Genomic DNA, 23,886 nt, shown 5'->3' with positions numbered 1-23,886 from the left:
AATATTCAGTTTTCCATTTAAGTGCAATGAGTACCTGGACACACAGCCCCTCTCTCCCCATCTAAATGAATACCATTCCAGCCTAAATGATGTGTGGATTATTGTTTCCCATCCTAGTTTATTAAAAAATAAATACAGCAGGCTTCTCAATTGACAACAGCAGGTGGCAAAGGTCTCCTCCCTGCACCTCATCTATGGGAGCAGCTCAGCTTTGGGACAGTCTGACCCCCTGCAGTTACATCTGGGTCTTGCCGAGGTCCATCTCTGCCTGTGGGTGACCACCAAAGCAGCCAAACCTCCTCAGCCACGCAAACACAGCCGGGCAATGCCCAGCAGCATGAGGCACAGGCCTGACTGTCAAGCCACCTAAATTTTCAGGCAAAAAATGAGCTGCAGTTTCCCTGAGCTGCAGAATGTGCTCCTGGAAAGGCCAACAACTGTTCATGCCTCTTGCTGAATCCACTGTCGGGTGTCACTGTGGGGAACAGGGGCAACTGCAACCTGCCTTCACATTTATCAAGCATGACAGAGCTGTGATAATTCATCTCCCCCAGCACTGCCACCAGGCACTTGAAGAATGAATCCCAAGGAAGCATGCCTGTCTACTTTTTCTGGTCAGAAAGCTCCAGGGAATACATACACTGAGGCTCCCACCACTTCCAGACCTTTCATTCCTGGTACATTTGGCTTGTATTGCAAGGTTTTCGTAGTGGCAGGGGCTTGGGGAGGGGGCTACAGTGAGAAGCTCCCAGAAGGCTGCCCTGTGTCTGACATAGCCAATGCCAGACAGCTCCAAGATGGACCCACTGCTGGCCAAGGCTCAGCCTGTCGGTGACAGTGGTAGTGCCTCTGGGATAAAGATTTAAGAAGGGGGAAATGTCTGCACAACAACAACTTCAGCTGAAGAGTGGAATGTAAGTGAGAGCAACTCTGCAGACACCAAGGTCAGCAAAGAGGGAGGAGGAGGTGCTCCATGCACCAGAGCTGAGATTCCCCTGCAGGCCCTGGTGCAGAGCATGGTGAGGCAGCTGTGCTCCTGCAGCCCATGGAGGTCCATGGGGGAGCAGAGACCCACCTGCAGCCCCTGGAGGACCCACGGCAGAGCAGGTGGGTGCCCATAGGAGGGAAGCCTGCGCTGGAACGGGCTCCTGGCAGGATCTGTGGACCCGTGGAGAGAGGAGCCCACACCAGAGCAGGTTTGCTGGCAGGACTTGTGACCCTGTGGGGGACACCCGCAGGCTGTTCCTGAAGGACTGCGGCCCAAAACTCAGAAGTGGAAAGCCAAAAATCTGCCTGGAAAAAAGGGAAGGCAAGGATGGTGGTTTAATATTTGGGTTTATTTGTCATGATCCTACTCTGATTTGATTGGTACTAAATTAATTTCCCCACGTCAAGATTCTTTTGCCCATGACGGCAATCGGTGAGTGATCTCGTCCTGTCCTGATGTCGACCCACGAGCCTTTCGTTATACTCCCCCTCCCCTGCCAAGCTGCGGAGGGCAGTGCCAGGGCGGCTTTAGAGGGCACCTGGAGTCTAGCCAGGGTCAGCCCGCCACAAGGAGGCACGACTTGGGCAGGGGCTCCGAGGGGGCGGGCAGGGGGCCTCAGCCGAGAGGCGGGGCCCTCCCGAGCGCCTGGCAGGTTCCCCCGCAGGGCACCCGCCGGGCACTGCCCCTTCCCCCCGGGGGCCGCCCGAGCCGCGCGGGGCCGCCGCGACAGCGCCGTGACAGCGCCGTGACAGCGCCGGGGGAGCGGGGCGGGGCCGCCCGCCGGCATCACGCGCGCGGCCCCGCCCCCGCGGCGAGCTGGGCCCGCCCCGGCCCCGCCGCGGTGGCGTCACAGTGGCGCGTTCGGCCGTCCCGGCCCGCGCGTGACGTCGGCGCGTCCCGCGGTCCCGGCGGCGGGGCCGGAGGGAGCGGCAGGTGGCGGCGGGCGGAGCGGGGCCGAGCGGAGCTGAGCCGAGCGGAGCGGCCCGGCGGGTGAGTCCCCGCGCCGCCGCGGGTGGGCACGAGCCGGAGCGGTCGGGGAGAGGCGGTGGCAGCGGTGGCCTCGGCCACCAAAGGCCTCTCCGACAGCGCCCCCTACGCGGCCGCCCGGGGCCGGGGCGGCGCTGCCTCCCCTCGCCCCTCCGCCGCCGGCGGGCCGCGGAGGGAGCTGGAGCGGGCGCCGTGGCCTCCCCGCGCGGGTGAGGGCTCTGAACAAAAGGCCGGCCGAGCTGGGCTGAACCGAACGAGGGGCGGCCGCCGGGCGGCCAGAGCCCTGCCCGGTATTGTTTTGGCGGAGCGGAGGGTGGAGGGTGTCGCCCGCCGCCGCCCCGCCCGCGGGGTCACGTGCTGAGTGTCGGGGCCGCGGCGGTGGAGCCCTGCCCGGGAGCCCTTCCCCAGGCCCCGCACGGAGAGGGGGAGCCGGGACGGCTGGCAAAGCTTCCCGGCCCTTCCTGCCGGGCCCCGCTGCCGGGCACCGCGGAGCCGTGTCCCTGCAGGAGGCGGCGCCCCGCGCCGGTGCGGACCCGGACTTAGGCTGGACTCGATGATCCCGAAGGTCTTTCCCAACCTGGTCGTTTCTGTGAGTCGGGGGTTTCGTTGTGCTGGGCAGTAAAATAGGTCAGGAGCATTAGCCGTGGCGGCGTCCCGCGTTCCGCGCGTGGCGGAATCCCCTGGCCGAGCCGGCGCAGCGCTCTAATTCCCAGGGCGATGTGCAGCGCTTCAGTGTGTGGCTTCGCCCCTGCGGATGTCAGCGCCGTGCCCAGCCGGCCTCGGGCACTGCCGCCGGCGACCTGAGCGGAGCCGCACGGGCGGTCACGGCAGCGCAGCGCGGAGCACCCAGATAGAAGCAACTAAGTGTTCCCAGTGGAAGTGCTTTTGTTTCTCTGTGCTTGACGGCCTCGGCTCAAGTGTTTGCACTGCATCCTTTCTGAATGTTAAAAGGGGACGTGAAATGTGAAAACGGGTCCCGCTGTTGGTGCGGTACATGTTGCCTCCACTGAAAAATTGTTGTAAAATATTAACTAAATATGCGGTTTTTGTACGAACAAGACGATTGGAATGGTAAAATAGTTAAACTGAAATTGTGGGAGGTTTAATCTTAGTGCAGCTTTTCAGTGATATGCCTGAGAAATGCTGTAGGTTTTGTTACTGGTGTGTAATATGCAGCTACATATTAACAATTACAAGGAGGGGTAGGGAGCAGAGCTTTAAAATGTTTCGCTTCTGTCAGGTTTGTAATACTAAAAATCCAATCCTTCTCTTTTTGTTAGCTGCTGCCTCTGGACGGTGGGCTACTTAAAAATAGATTCTGAAGCATCTCTAAAAATGTGGTACCAAAAATTACAGTGTGTAATAGTATTGAAGACATGGTGAAATCTGAATCTTCGTTTGGTAATTTTGAATAAGTCTTAATTGTTTTTGCAAGAACTTGCTATATAGTCTTGTGTGGTTAATACTGTAGTTTCTGTCCAAGTGTATTGAAGTGCCAGTTGTTTAAATTGCTATAATGCAAAATCTGTAGTGAGTGAAAGAAAAAGTTTGTTCTTGTTTCCTTCAAAATACATTGTATCAATGTAGATGTAACTGAGTTGTCATTTATTTAAAGAGCTGGAACTGCAGTATTTTCATAGTCTATTGAATAGTGGGCCCCTGGAAAAGCCTTCGTATTGAAATTGATTTTTTTTTCCTCTCTTCTGTGCATGTTAATCAAGTGTGTGTGTGTATGTATGTGTATATATATATATATATATATATATATATACACACACATGAAGATGTCCCTGTACTTATTGCAGTTTCTGAAGCACTGGTAACTTAAGATGAACCAAACTTCATTCTTTGCACACTTTTGATTTGAGAGAGAAATTAACATTTTTCTTTGTTAAATAGATTGAAATAGGATATATGCTCAAAATTCAAGGTTAGTACTCCAATTGTAGCATAGGGAACAACCTCATTTTCAATAGATGTAGCATTTTAATACTGAAATGGCTGACTGTTCTGATCTTGACTCTTCTATGATTCAGTTCCAAATGTACACATAAATGTTGGGTGTTTATTAATGTGAAATAGCCAACGATAAGGAATGACAGGCAACTTGAAGTCTCATCACAATCAGCAATTCCTGAGAATATTCTAAGTTTAAGAAACAGATACAAAAAAGTAGGCAAGCACAGGAAACAGGTTATTTATCTGTTGTGCTATCCAGTGCCAGGGACAGTTTTAAATATACCTGATAAGACTCAGTACCTTGAGCTGGTAGTGTATTGACAATAGCAGACCATCAGACAGGAGAGTGATTTTTCCTGTTAAATAAAACAGCTGCCTTCTTTCTTCCCCCACTGTCTGGCTCATGGCGACTTGTGGGGAAGGGCAGAATTTGGGGGATCTTTTTCCCCTCCTCTTCCCCCCCCTCCCCAGTTGAGTTACAAATAAGGGAGCTTGATGGAAAAAACCCCCAAATATTTAATTACAGAAGAGCATTTATTCTTGTGAATTAATACTGTAACTGCTGAGTTTTCAAGGGGATAAATGATGAATTTGTGATAGCTATTTTAGAATAATATGTATGGAGTTGTAGAATTCATGAGATTTTATCATTTGAAGTAGGATTCAGATAATAGTCTTTGGCTGGTGTGAGTTGAATTCACCAATGTTTTGCGCTTGTTTGTTTTTAAAAAGCTAAGATTTTACTTATGGAGGAAGCTTAAAACTGTAGGTAACTCTTCATCAATGTACAGGAGCTGGCTTTCTAAATATTTTTGCTTCTGGTTTTGGTTTGTGTGGGTTTTTTGTTTGTTTGTTGGGTTTTTTTTGTAATTGTTGTTTCCCCAAAGAAGTAAGGGTGGAAAAATTGTGCTGGATGTGATAATTTACTGGGTCTCATGGTTTAATGAGCACAGTTGACTGAGCTGACAAGAAATCTTGCCTAGTAAAAGCTTAACATTTTTCTTAAGGAGAACCTGAAGTCATTTTGGGAGATAGGTCTGGTAAGAAGTCCATGACTTCAAAATCCTAAATTGTGAAAGAAGTGGACATGACTTCTCCCAGTAAGCATCCTGAGAGACTTTTGGGGACAAAGAGAACTGTTCTATGCTGGCTGAGTCTCAGTTTGGATGTTGCCCAGTTTGAATTCTTTGTTCCTGATCAGCAACACTGTCCTTCTGTCTGTTCCACCTTTAAAGTTTCAAAATCAATGTGTGATGCAGGGGTTTAGGAAGGGATGGATACCTGCAGGTTGCTGCAGATAGGGTAACTCCTCATACTACAGGAAGAAGAGAAAATTAATTGCTAAGTATAGAACAGCTCTTACCCAGGTGACTTCAAAGGAGGAGTCATCATCCAAAAAGGGGTGCTTGGTGCTTGTGTAACCACAAGTGTCTGTTAGTCTGTTCAGTAGAATTTTCAAGACTGGCTTATTAAATAAATAACAATGCCATGAAACGTAGAGGTTACCTGAAGTCAGTGTGTGAACTAGTTCTTTTCAAGAGCTTTGGAGAAATTGGAAATTTGCATTACCACAATCCTGTAATTATGCCTTCCTTGGATTCTTCTAGGTATAATTACATACCTTGAATATGTGCATGCATTTTTATTTCTTAAGTAATCTCCCAGAACTGACCCAGCCTTTTTCTGCCATCTCCACATAGCATTTGGTTTTATGATGTGCTACTTCTAGTAGTGGACTGTCAGAGGTAGTAGATTAAAGACTTCAGGTGATACCTATTGAAGTAACAGAAAGCAGCTATGAAGATAAAGGACTGAACACCACACCCAGAGCATCAAGCTTGTTGCAGCTGTCTCTTTGATCATAGAAAACATAGTATCTTGTCTCTGGATTAGTAGAGCCACAATTCTAACGCGATTGCAGCTCGTGGTTTCAGATTGATGTGTGAAGAAAGGAAAGCTGCTAGAACTATGAGGAGAGAAAAGGTGTGGATAGGCTTGTTAATTTTTGCATTTTTCTTTTGGAGTTCATTCTAAAAATAGCTGCACGGAATGTTACATGGAGCTTAGCTATAAAGAAAATAACATACTTGAATAATGCTTCATGCACTAAAGTCAGCTGAACACTCTGATATTATTAATGATAAATGTTTGCTCATTTGATGAAGGACTGTAGCACAGAATACTGTAATGCTGCATATTCTTTCAGGGACTTATCACTCCTTGACTTCACTCAGCTCTTACATGTCTGCTCTGCACTGTGTTTATGCTGAAATGATTCTTTCCTTGAACATATTGAAATCAAAGAGGTGACATTCTCAGATCTGCTTCAAATCATTCCTATGTATAATGTTTTGCAGCAACTGGAAACTGTAGTTCAAAAAGTTTAAGAATCGTCCAGAAAGCTGCAGACTAGAAGGAGGATGTGACTCTGTGGCTCATCAGTCTTTTTACAGAGGTTCTCTTAGGTCAAGACCTTCCTGTTTAGGGTGTGAGAGTGCAAGAGTGATGGTCTCCCTTCCCTTTCTGAGTTTGCAGATTCTACTTCCCTACTGTAGGAACTTTTTATGTATTTGTTAAGCACTTAGTGATTATTATGTATTTGTGAAATGACTTGGCTCAGATTCTGGTTGGTGGCATTCATCAAATGTATTGTGACTGACATTATCTGCTAGCTTGATAACACTGCCTCTGCGGTGTGGAGGCTGAGTTGCATCCTTGTCCTCTTTTTTAGAGATCATATGCACTCTTTCCATTGTTGAACCTTGGAGCCCATCAGAGCATTTTAAAGAAATAGAGGAAGGTCCTAATTAATTTTTGTTGTTGTTTGTTTACCTTGTTAAGTATCAAATGTAGGTCATAGAGTTTCTTTATAAGCTGGTATGAGGATGTACATATGTGGATTTATAAAGAAGAAAGTGCTGAATGGTTCTGAGGTTCATTCATTTAATGAATGCAATGATCTCTGTAAAAAAGGACAAGGATTCAAGGCTCTGAGCCTCAAAATATAAAGAGGCAGATTTTTACTTGAAATATAGAGAAGACCTGGGGGAAATTGGCTATTCACGTGCGCTGTTTTTTCCTCAAGTGTCTTGATACTAGTCCGTGTCAGGACAAGACATATGGCTAGACAGTCCTTTGGAATGGTGTAATACAGATAGTTTTATAAACAGCTTTAGGAAGCCATTGTGACTTTTTAAAATTTCTAAATATAAGGGATCATTTATTAGAGGTTAAAATTGCATAAACATAACATGCTCGCCACTTCAGTCTTGTTTCTCCTTTTGTGTTACTCCTTCTGTGAGGTTACTGTATGGAAATGAGCAATTAACTTACTATCGTCAAAAATAATTGCCTTTTATAATGCTTAAAAAAAGATTATTTGTTTAAGCCAGACATCAAAATAAAAACTGTGGGTCAAAATTGATGGTTGCAAAAAATGAAGCAGAAGTCCAATGGTAGTTTTATTGAAAATAGCCTGCATTGAGTAAATAAAAGCATAGTATTTTCCTTTCTGTAACAGAGCCGTGGCATTGCACTTTGCTTGCTCGTACCTCTGGACGACATTGTAATGGTGGTATTATTTGCTTTCTGTTAGTTTGCAGAGAAGCTGAAACGCTCTAGTGTACCACTGAGCAGGACAAGTCAGGAATGAGCCAGCCTTGGGAAGGAGGACCTGCCATCCTAGCTGGAGACATCTGAAGAGAGGACATTTCAGTCTTGTGGCATGCTTCAGTAGAAATTATTCAGAAAAAGTAAGCTGTTGTTTTGTTAATGAACTTAAACATGTCAGCTCCTTGATGGACTGCTTAGTTGCAGTTAGAATTTCACCTGGAATTTGAAGTGATTTTGTGTGGATTTACTTTTTCTTCCATTAAAGTCCAAGAAGGCCAGGGTCTTTCCATGTAGTTGTTACACATCACCTCTTCCATACTTCATGTATTGATGAAGGCCCCATAGCTTAGAAATTAAACTTATTATTTAATATTAAAAACGAAAACCACAAGAAGTGGGATCTGGCAAGATTTTGGACTAATTCCTTCTGAGTTTTAGGCTGTGTTTATGCTAAAATGCAGAGTTCAGGTTCTTATTGCTCCCTTATTTACACCTGAATTAAGGATCTAAATACTTCAAATAAAATTATTTTTAGAATTTTTCCTTGAGTTTAATTAATTTGTAGTCAGTAGTCAAGAATATGATTTTCCATGATGCTAGGAGTGTCTTAAAGGGAACCCAATCCTCCAAAAAATAGAGCTTTCCTGTTTGATAACAGTTCTGATATAAAGCCTGTTTTGACTGAACCTTAATTTCAGGAAAAATACTGTGTGGTCAGTTTTTTTTAATTCTTAATAGCATGAAGTTGCAGTACAAGTGCTTCCACAGCCATAACGTAGCAGAATAGCAGCCCAAGATGTTTGTCCTCGGTTCTGAAGGATTACCTCTTCAGTAAAAACCTACGTACGTGTACATCCTCCTACCAGCTTATAAACAAACTCTGACCTAGATTTGGTATTAAAAAGGTTAATTAGCATCATGCTTTAAAAACAAGAAGTGAGACAGTGTCAGTGTAGTTGATAGAAATCTTCAAGTGCATAATTGTCCTGCATTCTGAGCACATGCAACTGCAGTTGTGCTTATCTTAGAAGAGTTTTATGTTCCTGGGTAGCACTTGTAGAGAAAAGGGTTTGCTCTTCCAGCTCTATTCATTTTATACATAACATTTTCCTTAGAGTCATTAAAACTCAAAAAAGAATTTCAAGAAAAGGCATTTACTCCTTTTCATATCCTGCATTATTATCTTGATCTAGTAAGAAATTACAGATCCCTCAAATAAATGGGCGACCTACTGAGCACAGTTCAAATGTTAGCATTTTTTTGCTTCCAGTAAACATGTAACAACTTTTAATTCTTCTTTTAGTTTGCCTTAGGGTAAACTCTCTTTAGTTTAGCTTACAGTATCAGAATTTAGTTTGTCAAAGTGCATTGCCTTTTTCATCCCTGCATTGCATTTTAATCACCTCCAAAATCTTAATTATGATACGTGACTTGTATAAAAGTTACTTGCCTACAGGTTGTTCTAATCCTTTATTTGACTCTGAAAAGGATAGCTTTATAAAGGATATTCAGGGAGAAGCATCCTTTTTTAAAACTGTAGCACGGAAGTAGAAATCTCTGCTGCTGTGCCTTTTTGCACTGTAGTATCTCAATGTGGGGGCACTTGAAAATTAAGATCTTTTACCTCAGCCATGGTTAGCACAAATTAATCAATAAATGGATTTCTCTTTTAGCTCTTCTGTTGTGAAGTGATGGCTGGGTTGTGTTTGTGGGTATTCTGAAATATTCTCTCCTTTTTCTAGTAAGTTTCTTGGTGTAAACTGTGACATTTGCTGTAAAAATCTGTTGCAAAATACAGCCTCAGAAGTGTGAGGCTTCCAAAAAGCAACTTGTTCACAACATTGTTAGAATGGATCTCACAGATGTGTGCTGTGCAGTAAAAACACAGTTACCAGCTGGTAGGTAATGCTGTGTCTGTATCTGGCATGCTGATTTAAGAACTGTTAGCAGATTTGTCATTAATCTCAGGAAAAAGAAATTCAGATACAAAACTGAAACATAGGTGGATACAATTACGTATTACTTCAGGAAAAAGCATTTGAGCTGTAGAGCTTTTAAAAGAATTACTTGATTAAAAAAAGGATTAAAGGGGAATTGGTCTGTCAAGAGGAAATTGTAGTGATAGAAGGGAACAGACAGCATAGAGAAAAATATTTTAAGTAAACAGCACATGATCTTTTTTTGTAAAGATAAATACAGATACTGAACCTTTTTTTTTTCCCCCAGCAGATATTTATAAGATTTTTAAAGCAGTGAAGGCTTTTACAGTAATACTAGGCATTTTCTCTTGAAAATTTTGTTAGAAATGTGTATAACATTAGAACAGGCTGTCCAGGCAGCCTGTGGTATCTCCATCCTTGCAGGTTTCAGAAAAACGCACCTAGACAGTGATCAGCCACAGCTGATCTAATCTAGTATTATTGTTGGTGCCATGTGGAGCAGGAAACTGGACTAGGTGACCTTTAAAGGTCCCTTTTGACCCACATGCTTGTGGTAGTTTTGCATGAAGTATTCCTAGCTGTCTGTACAACAAAGACTACTTTCACTGAAAGGCTGTTTTGTTGAATATCAGTCTTGAAGTTCCTTGGGGATTTTAACTGGAAAAAGGCACCTTTTCAGGTCCCATTCCCCAAAGCCATTCTTCTCCCTCATTTGGTATCTGGTGTTTGGTTTTGATTGTTAATAAATAAAAGGAAAATTACCATGAAAGAGACCGTGAAAGATTGCCATGGCAAAAATGTAGTTGAGAAGGCATTTGCATATTTAGGCTAGAATTTTTCAACTACTTAAATCTTACACAATGCCAAAGTGATGCAGTTTTGCATTCCCCATTCCCTCACAGTTACAAAATCATCTTTAATAACAGAAATAAGATATGGCCAGAGAAAGTAACGGCAATGACTTCACAAGCCAGTCAAGTCAGAGTTGTGTGTCTTCTGCAATACACTGCTGCTTCTGCTGGTCTGCAGTGATTCCTTTCGAGAGGCACTTGCATATATCAGGGGGTTCACTTAATGTTTAAGAAAAAGGAATCCAAGGTATCTTTTGAAAAGGCCACCTCCATTTTCAGATCTGGTTATTTCTGCAGCCCTGTGGTTGTTCTGAGCTCAGTTTGAGGGATAGTGTACCATGGTGCATGGGAACTAAGGAACAGAGTGGGGGAATTCTTCAGCTGGGTGCTGCTGTCAGGCATATTTTCTACTGTGTAAACCTGGTCTGAGATGCTGTTCAGGCAGTCCCTTAATCAAGCAGACAATCACCTGTAGTCTGAAGAGGGATTGTTTAAGTTTAATTCACAGCCACGTCACCTCTTGTGGAAAGAACCATCGTTTCTTTCAATTTCCTGAGGAGGCACCAAAATAACTGGTTGGCTGAAGGTTCATTAATCAACACTACTTCAGAGAATGAACAGAGGAAATAACAAAATTTATTTTCTAACTTGGGATGTTAACATGCTGAAAATTAAACAGGTAAAATATTGGTGATTAGCAAAAGAAATTTTCCCAGTTGATTTAGTCTGTCACCTCAGGAAAGAGTAACTTACCTTAATTTGAGGTAAACATCTCATTCCATGGATGTTGAGGTGAAATGTAATGCGAGGTGCTAGTTTAAGTTGACACAATAAACTGATTCAAATTTCTTTGATCCTCTGCAGGATGGCTGGCTGTGGTGAAATAGATCATTCAATCAACATGCTTCCCACAAATAGGAAGACAAATGAGTCATGTACCAATGCAGCACCTTCCCTGCAAGTCCCTGAATGTGCTATCTGTCTGCAAACATGTGTCCATCCCGTAAGTCTGCCCTGTAAACATGTTTTCTGCTATCTGTGTGTGAAGGGAGCTTCTTGGCTTGGGAAACGATGTGCGCTCTGCCGGCAAGAGATTCCTGAGGATTTTCTTGACAAGCCAACCTTATTGTCACCCGAAGAACTCAAAGCAGCAAGCAGAGGCAATGGAGAATATGCTTGGTACTATGAAGGTAGAAATGGCTGGTGGCAGTATGATGAACGTACCAGCAGAGAGCTGGAAGATGCCTTTTCCAAGGGTAAAAAGAGCACTGAAATGCTAATTGCTGGTTTTTTATACGTAGCAGACCTTGAAAATATGGTTCAGTATAGGAGAAATGAGCATGGACGTCGCAGAAAAATCAAACGGGACATAATAGATATACCAAAGAAGGGAGTGGCTGGGCTGAGGCTGGACTGTGACAGCAACACTGTCAACCTGGCACGAGAGAGCTCCGCTGACGGTGCGGACAGCACACTGACTCCAGGGGCTGCAGCTGTGCAGCCTCTAGCATCCATTTCCGTGAGGCCCCTGCCAGCACTAGATGGTCAGCTTGTGAGTCCTTCAACGCCATCACCCGATGCAAGCAATTCTTTAGAGAACTCTTTTGCCCACTTGCAAATAAATGGAGACAGTATGGCTGAAAGGAGTCACAGGGTAGAGGGAGAAGAAGACCATGAATCATCATCTTCTGGTAGGGTGCCAGCCCCCGACACCTCTGTTGAGGAGACCGAATCGGATGCCAGCAGCGACAGTGAGGATGTGTCTGCCCACCTTCAGCAACACCCATCCTCTGGTCAGCAGAGACACTTGAATGCCAGTGCAAGCCAGCCAGGAGCAGATAGACCAGGGGCAGGGGGTGGGGTGGCAAACACAAGTGTAAGATCTAGAAGGCCAGATGGACAGTGCACAGTCACTGAAGTTTAAATCTAGAGCCATGTGAAAAAAAATACTCAGTTGTAATTTTCTGTAAATTTTCTGTCCACATTGGCATTGCTCTCAAACCTAGCAGCGTGTTTGGTGGGAGGGTGGGGTGAAGGGGGGAAACAGATTTGGCCTGTTTTAACTTAAGTCTCTTAACATGTCTCAGCTGGAAGACTGTTTAACTCTAGGAAACTGGGTTGTCCTGTTAATGGTTTGAAAGCTGTTTAGCAATGCCCAGTTTTCTTGAAAATGTCTTGTGTTTATTTTGTAGCATTTTCCCCTTGAAGATACTCTATCCTTTTTTGGCCAATGTATATCTGCTGTACAACTTGAATTGTCTTCATTCTCTTGACTGTTGCATTAAGTGTCTTACTACTTTCTGCATGGATTGATGTATGAAAAGAACACTAAAGCAATGTGGAATCAGGCAAGGTGTTGGGTGTGAGCAGGATGCTTAATTTAATGTGAGAAAATAGATGTGAGTTTGGAGTTAAAATGTGTTTTTATTAGACAAGAGCAATCATTTACCTTTTTTCAATGGTAATGTAAAAATGCTGTTAACTTGTGTTGCAAATCCTTACCTTTACACTCTCCATGGCTTTTTCACTGGCTTTGCCATCTAGTCCGTGTAGTTTTGTTTTTTGAGATCTTTCTTGATCTGTCTCGTTTTTGTTACAGAATTTATAATTTAATAAAACTACATTTTATCAGTAACAATCTCAGATATGTTTCCAGTTTAATTGAACTTCACTGAAGGAATTTCAAAGAAAATTCTCATAAAACAACTTATGGTGTTTACCAAAAGGGAGGACTAGTTCTGAGTGGCATCCTGAAGTTCTTGCATCGCTGACTGGCTGTCTCTCAAACACAACACAGTAGGATTATCATCTTTTACTGAAAAGTCATGAGTTGCAAGCTTTAGTACACAGACATCTGAAGAGCTGATTAACTCACTTCACTGTTGATGGCAGGCAGAAGTATCACACAGCCTTATTTTAACAGCAGAAATGTTGAAATAAAAGAGTGTAAGTTATCAAAGTTGACCCTATAACAAAGGACATGGACATTAATGACTATAGTGCTGTTTATCTGTTCATAGCAAAACTGGTGGCAGCACAGAAAGGGTACTGTTGTATTAGCAATGTAGGAGCTGCATTTCTACAGACTTCTGAATATTAGAAGCCAGATCTTAAGAAACACAGCTTGTCTTTTCTGTCCCTGGCAGGTGTTTGACATTTTTTCAGATTGAGAAATGGCATTAGTTGATTCTAGACTCAGTCTTCAAAATAAAGCTAATTAAACTCCAGTGCTTAGTATATGTATCCCAGAATAGAAAGGGACAGTAGCTGATACATAGGTACTACTGATCTTAAGACAAAAGTTGCTTTAGGCAAACAACCATTTGAAGGGAATTAAAAGTGCTGATTTTTAAAAAGGGTAGATTTAAACTTTTATATTGTTCTGACTGTAATGATGGATGACATGCCTGATCTTGGACAAAGCTGTGCCCCCTCCTCTGCCTGCAGGTGCGATCAGTGGGTCAGGAAAGTGCAGACAAGATTAGGATGAAATAAGGAAGTTTTCCTTCATTCTCAGCTAGGAAGAGATGCTCTTGATCACAGGTTTTCACTATCATCTTCCAGTCCCATAAGGAAATAAGCCAATTACATGGACTTCAGAAGGAAACTGGATGGAATGTTTTTTTTCTGTTAGTTGCTAGCTGTCTTATTTCTCTGATTTGAGTTATTATCCAGTGGCTCTAACCAAAGTCTGACTTAATGAAGGCTTTTGCAGCACAAAGAAAGAACACTTCAGCTATGTGCACACACTTTACTTTAAGTGAGAGTATGGGTTGAAAAAAAGCAAGAAACAAAATAGAGGAACATGACTCACTATATACTTAATTTAAGGATTTGCAGCCCAAACAACCCACAAATAATTCTATCAGTGGTTATCCTTGGGGTTTTTGACCCAAGTAGAGAGTTCAGCCCCACACCTGTGATGCTGCTTTTGGCTTCTGCTGGGTGACTGCAGCTGTGAAACACTAAAATTAGTTAAAGTGAAGCTGGTGAGAGCTTAATAGCCAGTCGTCAGCATGGCAAATGCACTCCCCAGATCAAGCTAGGGAAAAGTAGTAACCGATAATTCCCATCTTATATTTAAACCATTACTTTCAGTAGGAAATGTGTTCTCTGCCTATTTTAGCAAAGCCACAGCCACACTGCATTATGTGGTTGGCTGTAATTACATGCACTATGTGATTTTTGACTTGTACAGCATAGCCAGAGAAATGCACAGTGGAGCAGAAGGGAAAATGAAAAAGGAAATTTAAATACTATAAAATCTACAGCATCTCATGATTTCCAGAACAGATAACCACAGATACAGGAATCCTATTTCATGGCTACAAAAGATATAAATCAGATAGTGAAGCAAGCTTTCTGCAAGAACACCTTACTTATCTAGATTGATCATTTGGTAAATATATTTCTATCAGCAGCAAGTAAGATAGAAGCATCTGTATTGCTAAAAGTGATCTCCAGTATCCAACCTTTACAAGCTTGGTACAGAATCCACACCCCTATTAAACCCTTGGGTTGTCCCAGTACACAGGAAAAACAAGACAGACATTTCACAATGCAATAGGAAACAGTTTGCTGAGGAGGAAGCTGGCAAACTAGCCCCTAGGAAGTAAAAATGCTGGCATGCTATTTAATTAGGAGACTGGGACTATCACTTTGGATGTTTCTAATTTATTTTGCTCATTTAGTGCTTATTTGTCTTTAAGCCATTTCAGAAGGGAAAAAAAAACCCCTGAGATGAAGCTTGACATCCTTAATAATTGTAAAGAAAATACAAACACTTATCAACTGCTGGTTAAAGGTATTTGTCACTTTCAGATGATAAGAAAGTATTTTGTGAAATAACGCATTTAGTTTTCAACTGGGTAAAATGGGATTCCATTTCATCTCAGTCTGGAACTCTCATCCTAGCATTCATGGTAATTTAGTTGGGCTGGTTTCTGTATGAAGGACTCACCTTCCTTTTAGAAGAAAATAAACCAGAGAATATGGTATTAGACTACTAACCTGTAGTGATCTTCAGAATGTCCTGTACCTGTGTTTGGTGTATTTATGATACCAACAAAATGGGTTTCCATAACTGTTTGTGAAACTGTTCTGAATGTGTCTTGGTCTGTACTAGTTAATTATTTGTCCTGTTTTCTTAGAAGCAAACACTGGCCTTTGATACAAATCAGAGAGGGTGGCTGGGGAAATACATTTGCTGAAATGAGAAGCTCATTGTCTAGAAATCAAAATGGGAAGAGATGCCCCATAGGTGTAGTTACCATTCACTTACTGCCAGCACAAATCTGGTTCAAAATGTGAAAGAAACCAGATTCTGCCTTTGTCCTACAATATCCTCCCTTTCAAATTTCTATTACCCAGTACACAGAATACACTTACAAGCCTAATACACTAAAGAAAAAAGATTCAAGGGTCTTGCTCAGGTTCTAAGCAATTTTCACACCAATTTTAAAAACAGTAACAGTATTAGTAATAGCACATTAATTCTTGCTAAAAGCAAAGACATAACCAGCTGTCCTTTAAAACACATTTTTTTCACTTGTAACAACATGATGTGCTATTGCTTCAAAAAGCTGCATGAGTATGGACTGGAGTGTACCTTGAAGGTTCAGTGATGCTGCAGTCTGGAATCCCTCATGAGTCTTGAGAAACTTCATGAAAAGCAGAACAGCTTCACTACTAAACAGTCAAGTGCTGGCTGACTATACTAAAACATAGGCACTTGTGAAGTAACGGGTTTGAAGTTCTTTAGGGCATGGGAAATAATCTAGCTACATGGGAGTGACAACTGAGCTACTGGATTAAAAGGAGCAGGGGGAGGAAAGGCACAAACCAAAAGACTACTCTCTTCCTCATGTTCTCATTCCTGTCTCTTCTCTAACCTGAAAGTAAAAATTGAACTTTATTTTGTGGGGAAGAGAGATTTGAAATCTTCCTCCATTAGTGCTTCAGATATAAAGGCAAAGGTGCAGGATCAACAGGGTGGAGGCAAGTTCCTTCTCTGAAATGCCAACTCAAAACACATCCCTTTGTTCAGCATTTCTTTTGGTTGCTCCAGGCTATATTCACTGCTGTGAAAACCATACAGTAAAACATCCCTAGCAGATCACAGAATCTGCTCGAAACCTACAGAATCTTAACAGGCAATCCAAGCCTAATTCCCAACATCGATTTGTCCCCAAATCCTCAAACACATGTAGTTACCTCTCTGTCTAAAACTCAGGAGTCCTGCCACACTGTAGAAATCATAACATGGATTTCCATCCAAGATACTGCCTTCTTTTCTTAAGGGAGCTTGTTCCATGATCTAGAACTAGTTATGCCTGGTCAGAGCAAGAATGCACGACAGTGGCACACAGCCCAGAGCTTCCTTCTTTACATGCCCCCACAGGGTACTTCGGTCCTTGGCTCAGATCTCAGTTCCTGCTGGATTTAGAGACAAGTGCATCCTAACCAACAGTACAGGAAACTCTCAGTCACAGATGTGTCTGTATGGTTTTGCTCTCACAGATGCTTATTTTTAAAGCAGGCACTCTGTGTCAGTTTCTAAAATCTAAAGGGAAAACTTTCCCCACTGAGTTATCCAATTACTTGCATAGTCACTGGCATGAAGTGGAGACTGAGTTCCAAATCTTCTAGTCAGCCCAAACACACCCTACCAGCAAAAATGCATTGAAGAAAGACATAGACATATCCACACACATCTTACCAGAATGCTGAAGTACTCACATCACCCAGTCACTTAAGGACAAGCCCTTTTGGGGCATGATACATCATGGCCTTCCATGATTTCAGCTAGATTCTGTGTGAAGAACCAGGCCAGCAGCTTTGCACAGGTACAGGATATGGGAATGTGCAGATGCATGTGTAGGTAGTTGATTCCTTGAGCAGTGAGAAGACACCAAAATACATTTAAAAACCTGAATCAGTGTCAGTGAATGAGTGCTAGAAGCTTCTCACTAACTTAAGGCTTCTCCTGTAAAAGCACCATTAAAATTGAAGTATCCAAGGATATTTTCTCAGCAATTTTATGAAGAACTAGAAATGAAAAAATAAAAGCTATCCTCTCACTAGTTATCATCTTTTCCAAGCTGCTTAAAGGCACTGGTTGGGAAGCTCTTATTTTGCAGCTTTAGATGCACCTGTTCTGCAAATGAATAAACCTCATAACTTTCAAGTAATTAATATCCATACCAGTTAAAAAACCAAAATTAACACCAAATAAAATAATCTTCAGCCTCGTTTCAAATGAATTATAGTTATATTTTCAGCATAGTATTTACCTTTACATACTAATTTCACTAATCTCCATTCAGTGGGTGATTAAGACAGTAGAGAATCTGCCCGGGATTTCTCTGTGGTTGCACACCAAATACGCCTGCCTGACCTAAATGGCAGGAATGTTAAGGCCATTTTAAATGGACAAGTCCTTAAATGATTCCGTTTAATGGCTGCTTTACTGAAAGCTTTGTTTGCAAAAAGGTCAAGCCCATTCCTCACGCATCAACCATCATTCATGTTTTGGTCTTCTAACCAATGCCTGCAAATTGGCAGGCCCACCCCATACAGTTCCAAAAATGTCCTTCTCTGTCCTTAGGGCAGCTTCCAGTGGGAGCTCTCTTCCTGCTGTCACCACCTTTTTCACAGCCCGAATCACAGTGGTCGGACCCTCTATGTACTGATTCAGCCAGGCTCGGGCTTCTGCCAACGCCGTGGTTTCGTCTGAGGACGGCAGCGTCTCCTCGGAGAGCCCCAGGCGCAGAGCTCTCTCGGGGTCCACCCGGGCAGCCCCGCCCAGCAGCTGCAGGGCTGCCCCGCTGCCCACGATCCGCACCAGCCGGGCAGCTCCTCCCCAGCCGGGCACCAGGCCCATGTGCTTGTGGACAAACCGAATTTCACTTCCAGGCGTCATCAACCTGTCAATGAAGAGCAAACACAGAGGTCAATCCATGTATCGACTTTCGTTTTCAGCTCAACGGTCCTCGATTTTCTATTTTCTCCTCCCTTCTGCTTCCAAAGGCTGATACAACTTGACAGCATGCTCATTACAGCCAGAGCTGGAGTATCTTAATTTTTACATCACGTGGTGCCATAACTGCAGCTTTTGGCCCTTCTCAAAATTAGACACATAGGCTGCTACAAGTAAAGATGCTTAGTGCCCATACTGATACCTGTAGTCAGTTCTAAAAGTGTTGAAAACAGAACTGCAGACAGAGGACATGTTACATTTATTCCCAGTGAGACACTGCCTTGCAAAGGGTGTTGGGTAAAACCCAAACAAACTAATGTGCAAAACATTTCTCAAGAGGATGGATTGTGGTCTTAGTACTGATGTGAAGTGGGGAGGTTCTGTCAGCACCGTGGTGATTACAGCACAGGTGGGGCTTTTTCATTTCATATTTTAGAGATCCATGTGAGTTTGATTTCTAACTGCTCATTACAGTGAGGGAAATCGGGATGGACGCTCAATTTATGGCTCACAATGCACAATAGAATTGCTTTTTATTTATGCTTGCAGTGTGTAATAGAATTGCTCCCCTCTACAAGATAAGTAACATTCCTCTTTCCAAAGATTTCACATCTTTCTTTTCTATGCTTCTTTTCTACCTCCTTTACTTAAGAACTCACCCTAGGGCTCATTAAGCTATCTCCTTGGAGGAGCTCTGCTGCAGCAGATTATTCTGTCTTCACACAGTGGTCACACTGACACGTTAGGTTAGTGGAAAAAACCACTAGAAATAGAAACACATAGAAAAAATGTACAGAAACAGACCAGTACTTGCTCTTTCTCAAGGTGATGTTCTGCAGTGTGGTTGCTTGCTGCTGATTGTAAGGCAAAGGATGGAAATTACACTTGTGAAGTAGATTAACTTCTACTTCAAGTACTAATTGCTTTTTGAAGACGAATCTTGGGATACTGAGGTCTACACACAAGTCTGTTTCCTAACAATGCAGTTTTCCATAGTGAAAATACCAAGGTGAAGAGCTTTGAAAGGGGAAAGGAAAAATCTTTAAAAATGCAACTACTTCTAAGAACTCACTGTTCTCACATCTGCTTAGTTATTGTTAATTGTAAGTTTGCTTGGTTGCTTTATTCTTAACCAGAGCACCATCAGCATTCATGCCACACTGTACAGCATCAGAATTGAAGAGCTTACGCTTTATCCCAGATCCAGCACAATGCACAAAAGCAACAGCTGACAGACCAGATTGCATGAAAGCCTTTTTGTAGAGATAGCAGAGGAAGGTTGTGTGACAAAAAGAAGAAAGCAGAGTATTGCAGGGGAGGAAAGGCTTTAAGCTAACATTATCAAGTGCTTCCCAGACCCAGCAAATCCCAGGGAGTTCAGGTCTCTTCTCTCAAAAGAATGACTCTGCAAGTATTCCAAAACTCCTTTACTGGCTCAGCTTACTCTGCAATTTGCTCACACCCAGTGTCCTACTGGAAAAGCAATAATGAAAACATTATTACGGGTTTAATTCTAGCTGTACTGAGTGATGTGAGGCACTAGAAAAGAAAGGGTTATAGGCAGCTGGGCATCTGACGCTAGGCAACCCGTAGGCAGTCTCATAGGACAGCCACCACAGGCCAGGGAGGCCATGTTGCCCTTGTATATTGAATCTGAGATTGTTTCAGACAATGTTTAGTATGTGGGAAGGGCTCTGTTTCCCTGCAATGTCTTTACCTCCCTTAGAGAAAATGGAACCAAATACAATTAAAGGAAAATAAACCACTGACCACTTAACTCACAGAGAGACTGTGAGGCTGCAGCTTTCAGAACCTCACTGGGATTCACCTCTTCCCACAACGCTCCTTTGAACAAGCCCCACAGAAAATACTGAGCTAAGCGGCAGTCAGTGGAAGGTGTAACTGCAGTATTGGACTGCTTTCAGGCTTAAGAAAGGTATCTATGGTTTTTCACTTTTCAACTATGAAGTCACACCATTTCTTCCAGAAACCACCCATCATACTCTCTGTTAGATTTATCACTCACTTGCAGTCCCCGTGCCCAGGAAGCAATGGAGACCTGAGCTCATGTCTGAAGAGGCAGAAGCAGCTGGCAAGCCAGCCTGGGATCAGCCTCTGAATGCTCCCAGCTGCAGCCTTGCATACATATGTCCCTTTTTATTGTATGAAAGGAATTGAGTCCACCTTCTGAGACATGACAGATCTGATCTCCCATTAAAAGAATTTTTGTAAGAAAAGCACATCAAGCATTACTTAACATAAAGAGGCAGACATCAAAAAGCTGGAAAGACCAAAGTACTATTCCTAAACTGTTTATACCTTATTCACCTAGTACTGGCCCTGCCTGAGAGAGAGTAGTAGATGAATACAAAATTAACTGTGATTTGAACAGTATGCCGGTCTTGTCTTTCACGTCAAAGGAATTAAAATCTGGGTCCCCTGTATCCCAGGGGAAGGTCATATTGCTAGACTCCTACATGTATGCCTTCCCTGCCCTAATAAAGAAAATCTGTTGCATGACAGTACCGAAAAAAAAAAAATATTCAATGTAATTTATGTACAAAGTGACAGAAGACCTTATAGTAAGCAGGGGAACATCCCTCAGAAATGTGAAGGGTAGCAAAATCCTCAAAATTTAAATTGGAAATAAGAGGTTAAGGTAATACAAGCCTCAACGTGCAGCTGAAACCTTCTTTGAGAACATTTTATTTCCATGTTACAAACACTACAGCCCCCCCACGAAGAAAGCACAGCCACCATGGGCCACATCCAATTTTGTGTTAGTCATCTAAAGCAAACGAGCTACAGCAAATGTTCCTGCTGTACATTTTAAAATGTTCTCAGCTGCACTAAATGTTACAAATCCTCCCCCTTTGATCTGAGGATTCCTTCATTCTGTCACATCTCATTGTACCCACAAACAACTGACTGTCACATTGCATCTCATCACATCACTAGCAGTGCACGTGAGAAGAAACCTTGTTACTAACATTGCAGCCTAGCAAATCCCAGCCTAGTAAAGGTACACTCGCTCCCCAAAGGCAGCACTTTCTGTGAGCTAACAGCTATGCTTTCCTTTGCTAAAGTATTTCCCAGCTACTTGAAGCCAGAGCATATACAATAAAAGCTGAAAATGCAAATAAAAATATACTTTCTCAATTTTTCATACCTGCTTATTATAAATACTAATGTTACTGAGCTGTTCCAACGGATGTAATCAGTTCCTTGATAGAACTAAGATTATATTAAGATCTGTGCTGGCCCTTACCTAATCATTTCCTGGACTTCAAGGTTTGAGTTAGAGTCAGCATTCTGACAAGGCAAAGATACTAATCAAGTTTACTAGGGAGGGACAGATACCACCCTCTATTTAATGCATTTTAAAAGATCCTACAACTATGCTTTTGAAACCCATTATAGGAAAAAAAGACACCTAAAACAATACATGTGTTGTCAGCAACCTGGATTTTGTTCCCGTTCCCTGTTTGACTCCCAGTGTCACATAAGGACACAGCTCCTGACTTCTGATCTTCCCCTTTTAGTTGGCATGAGACTGGCACACCATGGAGGGAGGCAGCCAGCATCATGCAGTGCTGCAGCACCTGGTTCCCAGCTATGGCTGTACCAAGAGAGGGCAGCCAGAACTGCAGGAGATGACTTTTACCTCCCCCACAAATACTTTGGCATCCTGCTCTCAAACCATCAATATTAATATAAATAATAAACAGAGCTTACGTCTTTGGGTCACAGTAAGTTCCCTCACCGAATCTGCTACCTTCTTCTGTAAATTTCAGTAATACCTTATCTGCAAGGTGATTGAACCAACACAAAGCAGAAAATTCTCCATAAACGAGAGTCAAAGGCCTTGGGGTACATTTAAAAGACATCCACGTTTTTAGCACGCTGTAGAGCAAGAGCTACAGAAATAATAATAAATCTTCAAGTAGAACTACATATTTTGCAAAACATAGATGCAGGACACCCAGACAGATGAAAAGCAATGTCTATGGTCAGCCACACACCCACTTTGGTGCAGGGAGATGGGGAGTGGGGGTTATGGTCAGTTCATCACGTGTTGTTTCTGCCACTGCTCAGGGAGAGGAGTCCTTCCTCTGCTCCTGTGTGGGGCCCCTCACACGGAGACAGTTCTCTGCAAACTTTTCCAGTGTGATTCACTCTTCCAAAGGGTGCCATCCTTCAAGAACAGCCTGCTCCAGCATGGGTTCACGAGTCCTACCAGGAAACCTGCTCCAGCATGGGCTCCTCTCTCCACAGGTCCCTACAGGACCCTGCTCCAGCACAGGCCTCCCAGCCCACTCTTGGGCATTCATCTGTTCTGGTGTGGGTCTTCTCCAGGGGCTGTAGGTGGATCTTTGCCTCCCTGTGGTCCTCCCTGGGCTGCAGGGGCACAGCTGCCTCACCATGGTCCACAGGGGAATCTCAGCTCTGGCACCTCAGGTACCTCCTTCCCTCCAACCCCTCCTTCTCCACTGACCCTGGTGTCTGCAGAGTTGTTCCTCTCACATATTCTCACCCTGCTCTTCTCTGGCCAAAATTACAATTGTGCAGTAACTTTCTTCTCCTTTTAAAATATGTTATCACAGAGGTATTACTATCATTCCTGATTGGCTCAACCTGGGCCAGCAGTGCACCCACCTTGGAGCCAGCTGGCACTGGCTCTACCTGACACAGGGGAAGCTTCTGGCAACTTCTCAAAGAAGCTGTACCTACTGCTACCTCTGTAGCCCCTCTGCTACCAAAACCTGGCCATACAAACCCAAAACACCATCCAAACCACACATGGAACTATTGCAGGTACAGGAAAAGAAAGATATTAAAGGAAAAAGGAAACCACCTGGAAAATGGTAACAGAAGGAAGGTTATCAAGAGCCAAACACTTGTTCAAAGAACAGAAGAACAAAGTTGATGTACAATGCTGCCATACAGTTTGCCCAACATGTATGCCTTTCTAACAAACTCATCAATACGGCATCAGCTTAATTAACTCTTTTAAAATTAAATAACAGCAGTGTTATGCTGACACATGGCCAAAAGAGCTTTTTAAAATACACACCGCTGGGGAGTGCAAGTTCAATAATTTGTTAAGAGGTCAGGTATGACATTATCTGCAGATGGTGTTTATCATGTAAATGAACTTCTTTGCCAGGTGGACACAAAAATTTAATGATCTTGCTGGCAAGTGGATAAAAGCTCACGTGTAACTAGTTTAGGATTTTGTAAGTTTGTTTGGTGAGAGCTACCAGGACAATTCACAACAACAGCAGCTCTCGCGTGCATGCTGGACCTTAAGTGAGCAAGAAAGTCAGTCCATTGTCCACTTCTTCCCTGTTTTCCAGCTGCACCTTCTCAACACCAGAAATACAATCCCTGTACCATCACTTCCAAGAAAATTGCACCTCAATCTCACTCCATTGTCCTCAGCATCCCAGAGGACACAGCAGATCCCAGTATTGATGGTAGGTTCCTGAAGCGAGTGACAAGGACTCAGGCAGCAGAGTTACACAGGTACCATCTGTAATCTAATCTCACTTCTCTTGCTGAGGCACACAA

At 43.1% G+C, this 23,886-nt stretch overlaps 2 protein-coding genes across 11 annotated transcripts in view; one reads left to right on the top strand and one right to left on the bottom strand.

Moving 5' to 3' along the window:
* Window positions 1–1,821: 1,821 nt before the first annotated feature.
* On the top strand, window positions 1,822–12,975 carry RNF146 (ring finger protein 146). 2 transcript variants are annotated; one of them, XM_082302906.1, is made up of 3 exons: window positions 1,822–1,978; window positions 7,530–7,686; window positions 11,202–12,975. In XM_082302906.1, exon 3 carries the CDS (start codon window positions 11,203–11,205, stop codon window positions 12,259–12,261), a length of 1,059 nt encoding a protein of 352 aa, XP_082159032.1. In that variant the 5' UTR covers window positions 1,822–1,978; window positions 7,530–7,686; window position 11,202; the 3' UTR covers window positions 12,262–12,975. The 2 variants fall into 2 exon arrangements, with proteins under 2 accessions (XP_082159032.1, XP_082159033.1); XM_082302907.1 differs by lacking the exon at window positions 7,530–7,686.
* A 4,613-nt stretch (window positions 12,976–17,588) lies between these two features.
* Window positions 17,589–23,886, bottom strand: part of ECHDC1 (ethylmalonyl-CoA decarboxylase 1) — a 41,485-nt gene continuing 35,187 nt past the window's right edge. For all 9 annotated transcript variants that reach the window (XM_082302915.1, XM_082302916.1, XM_082302914.1 and 6 more), the window contains one exon: window positions 17,589–18,262. In XM_082302915.1, coding sequence (XP_082159041.1) covers window positions 17,857–18,262 — 406 coding nt within the window. In that variant the 3' untranslated portion in view covers window positions 17,589–17,856. The remainder of the gene's footprint in view (window positions 18,263–23,886) is intronic.

The sequence above is a fragment of the Coloeus monedula genome, assembly GCF_965178545.1.
Source record: "Coloeus monedula genome assembly, chromosome: 2".
In the NCBI taxonomy this organism is placed as follows: Eukaryota; Metazoa; Chordata; class Aves; order Passeriformes; family Corvidae; genus Coloeus; species Coloeus monedula.
Note: the sequence above shows the minus strand (reverse complement) of the source record. Positions and strands in the feature narration are given on the sequence as shown.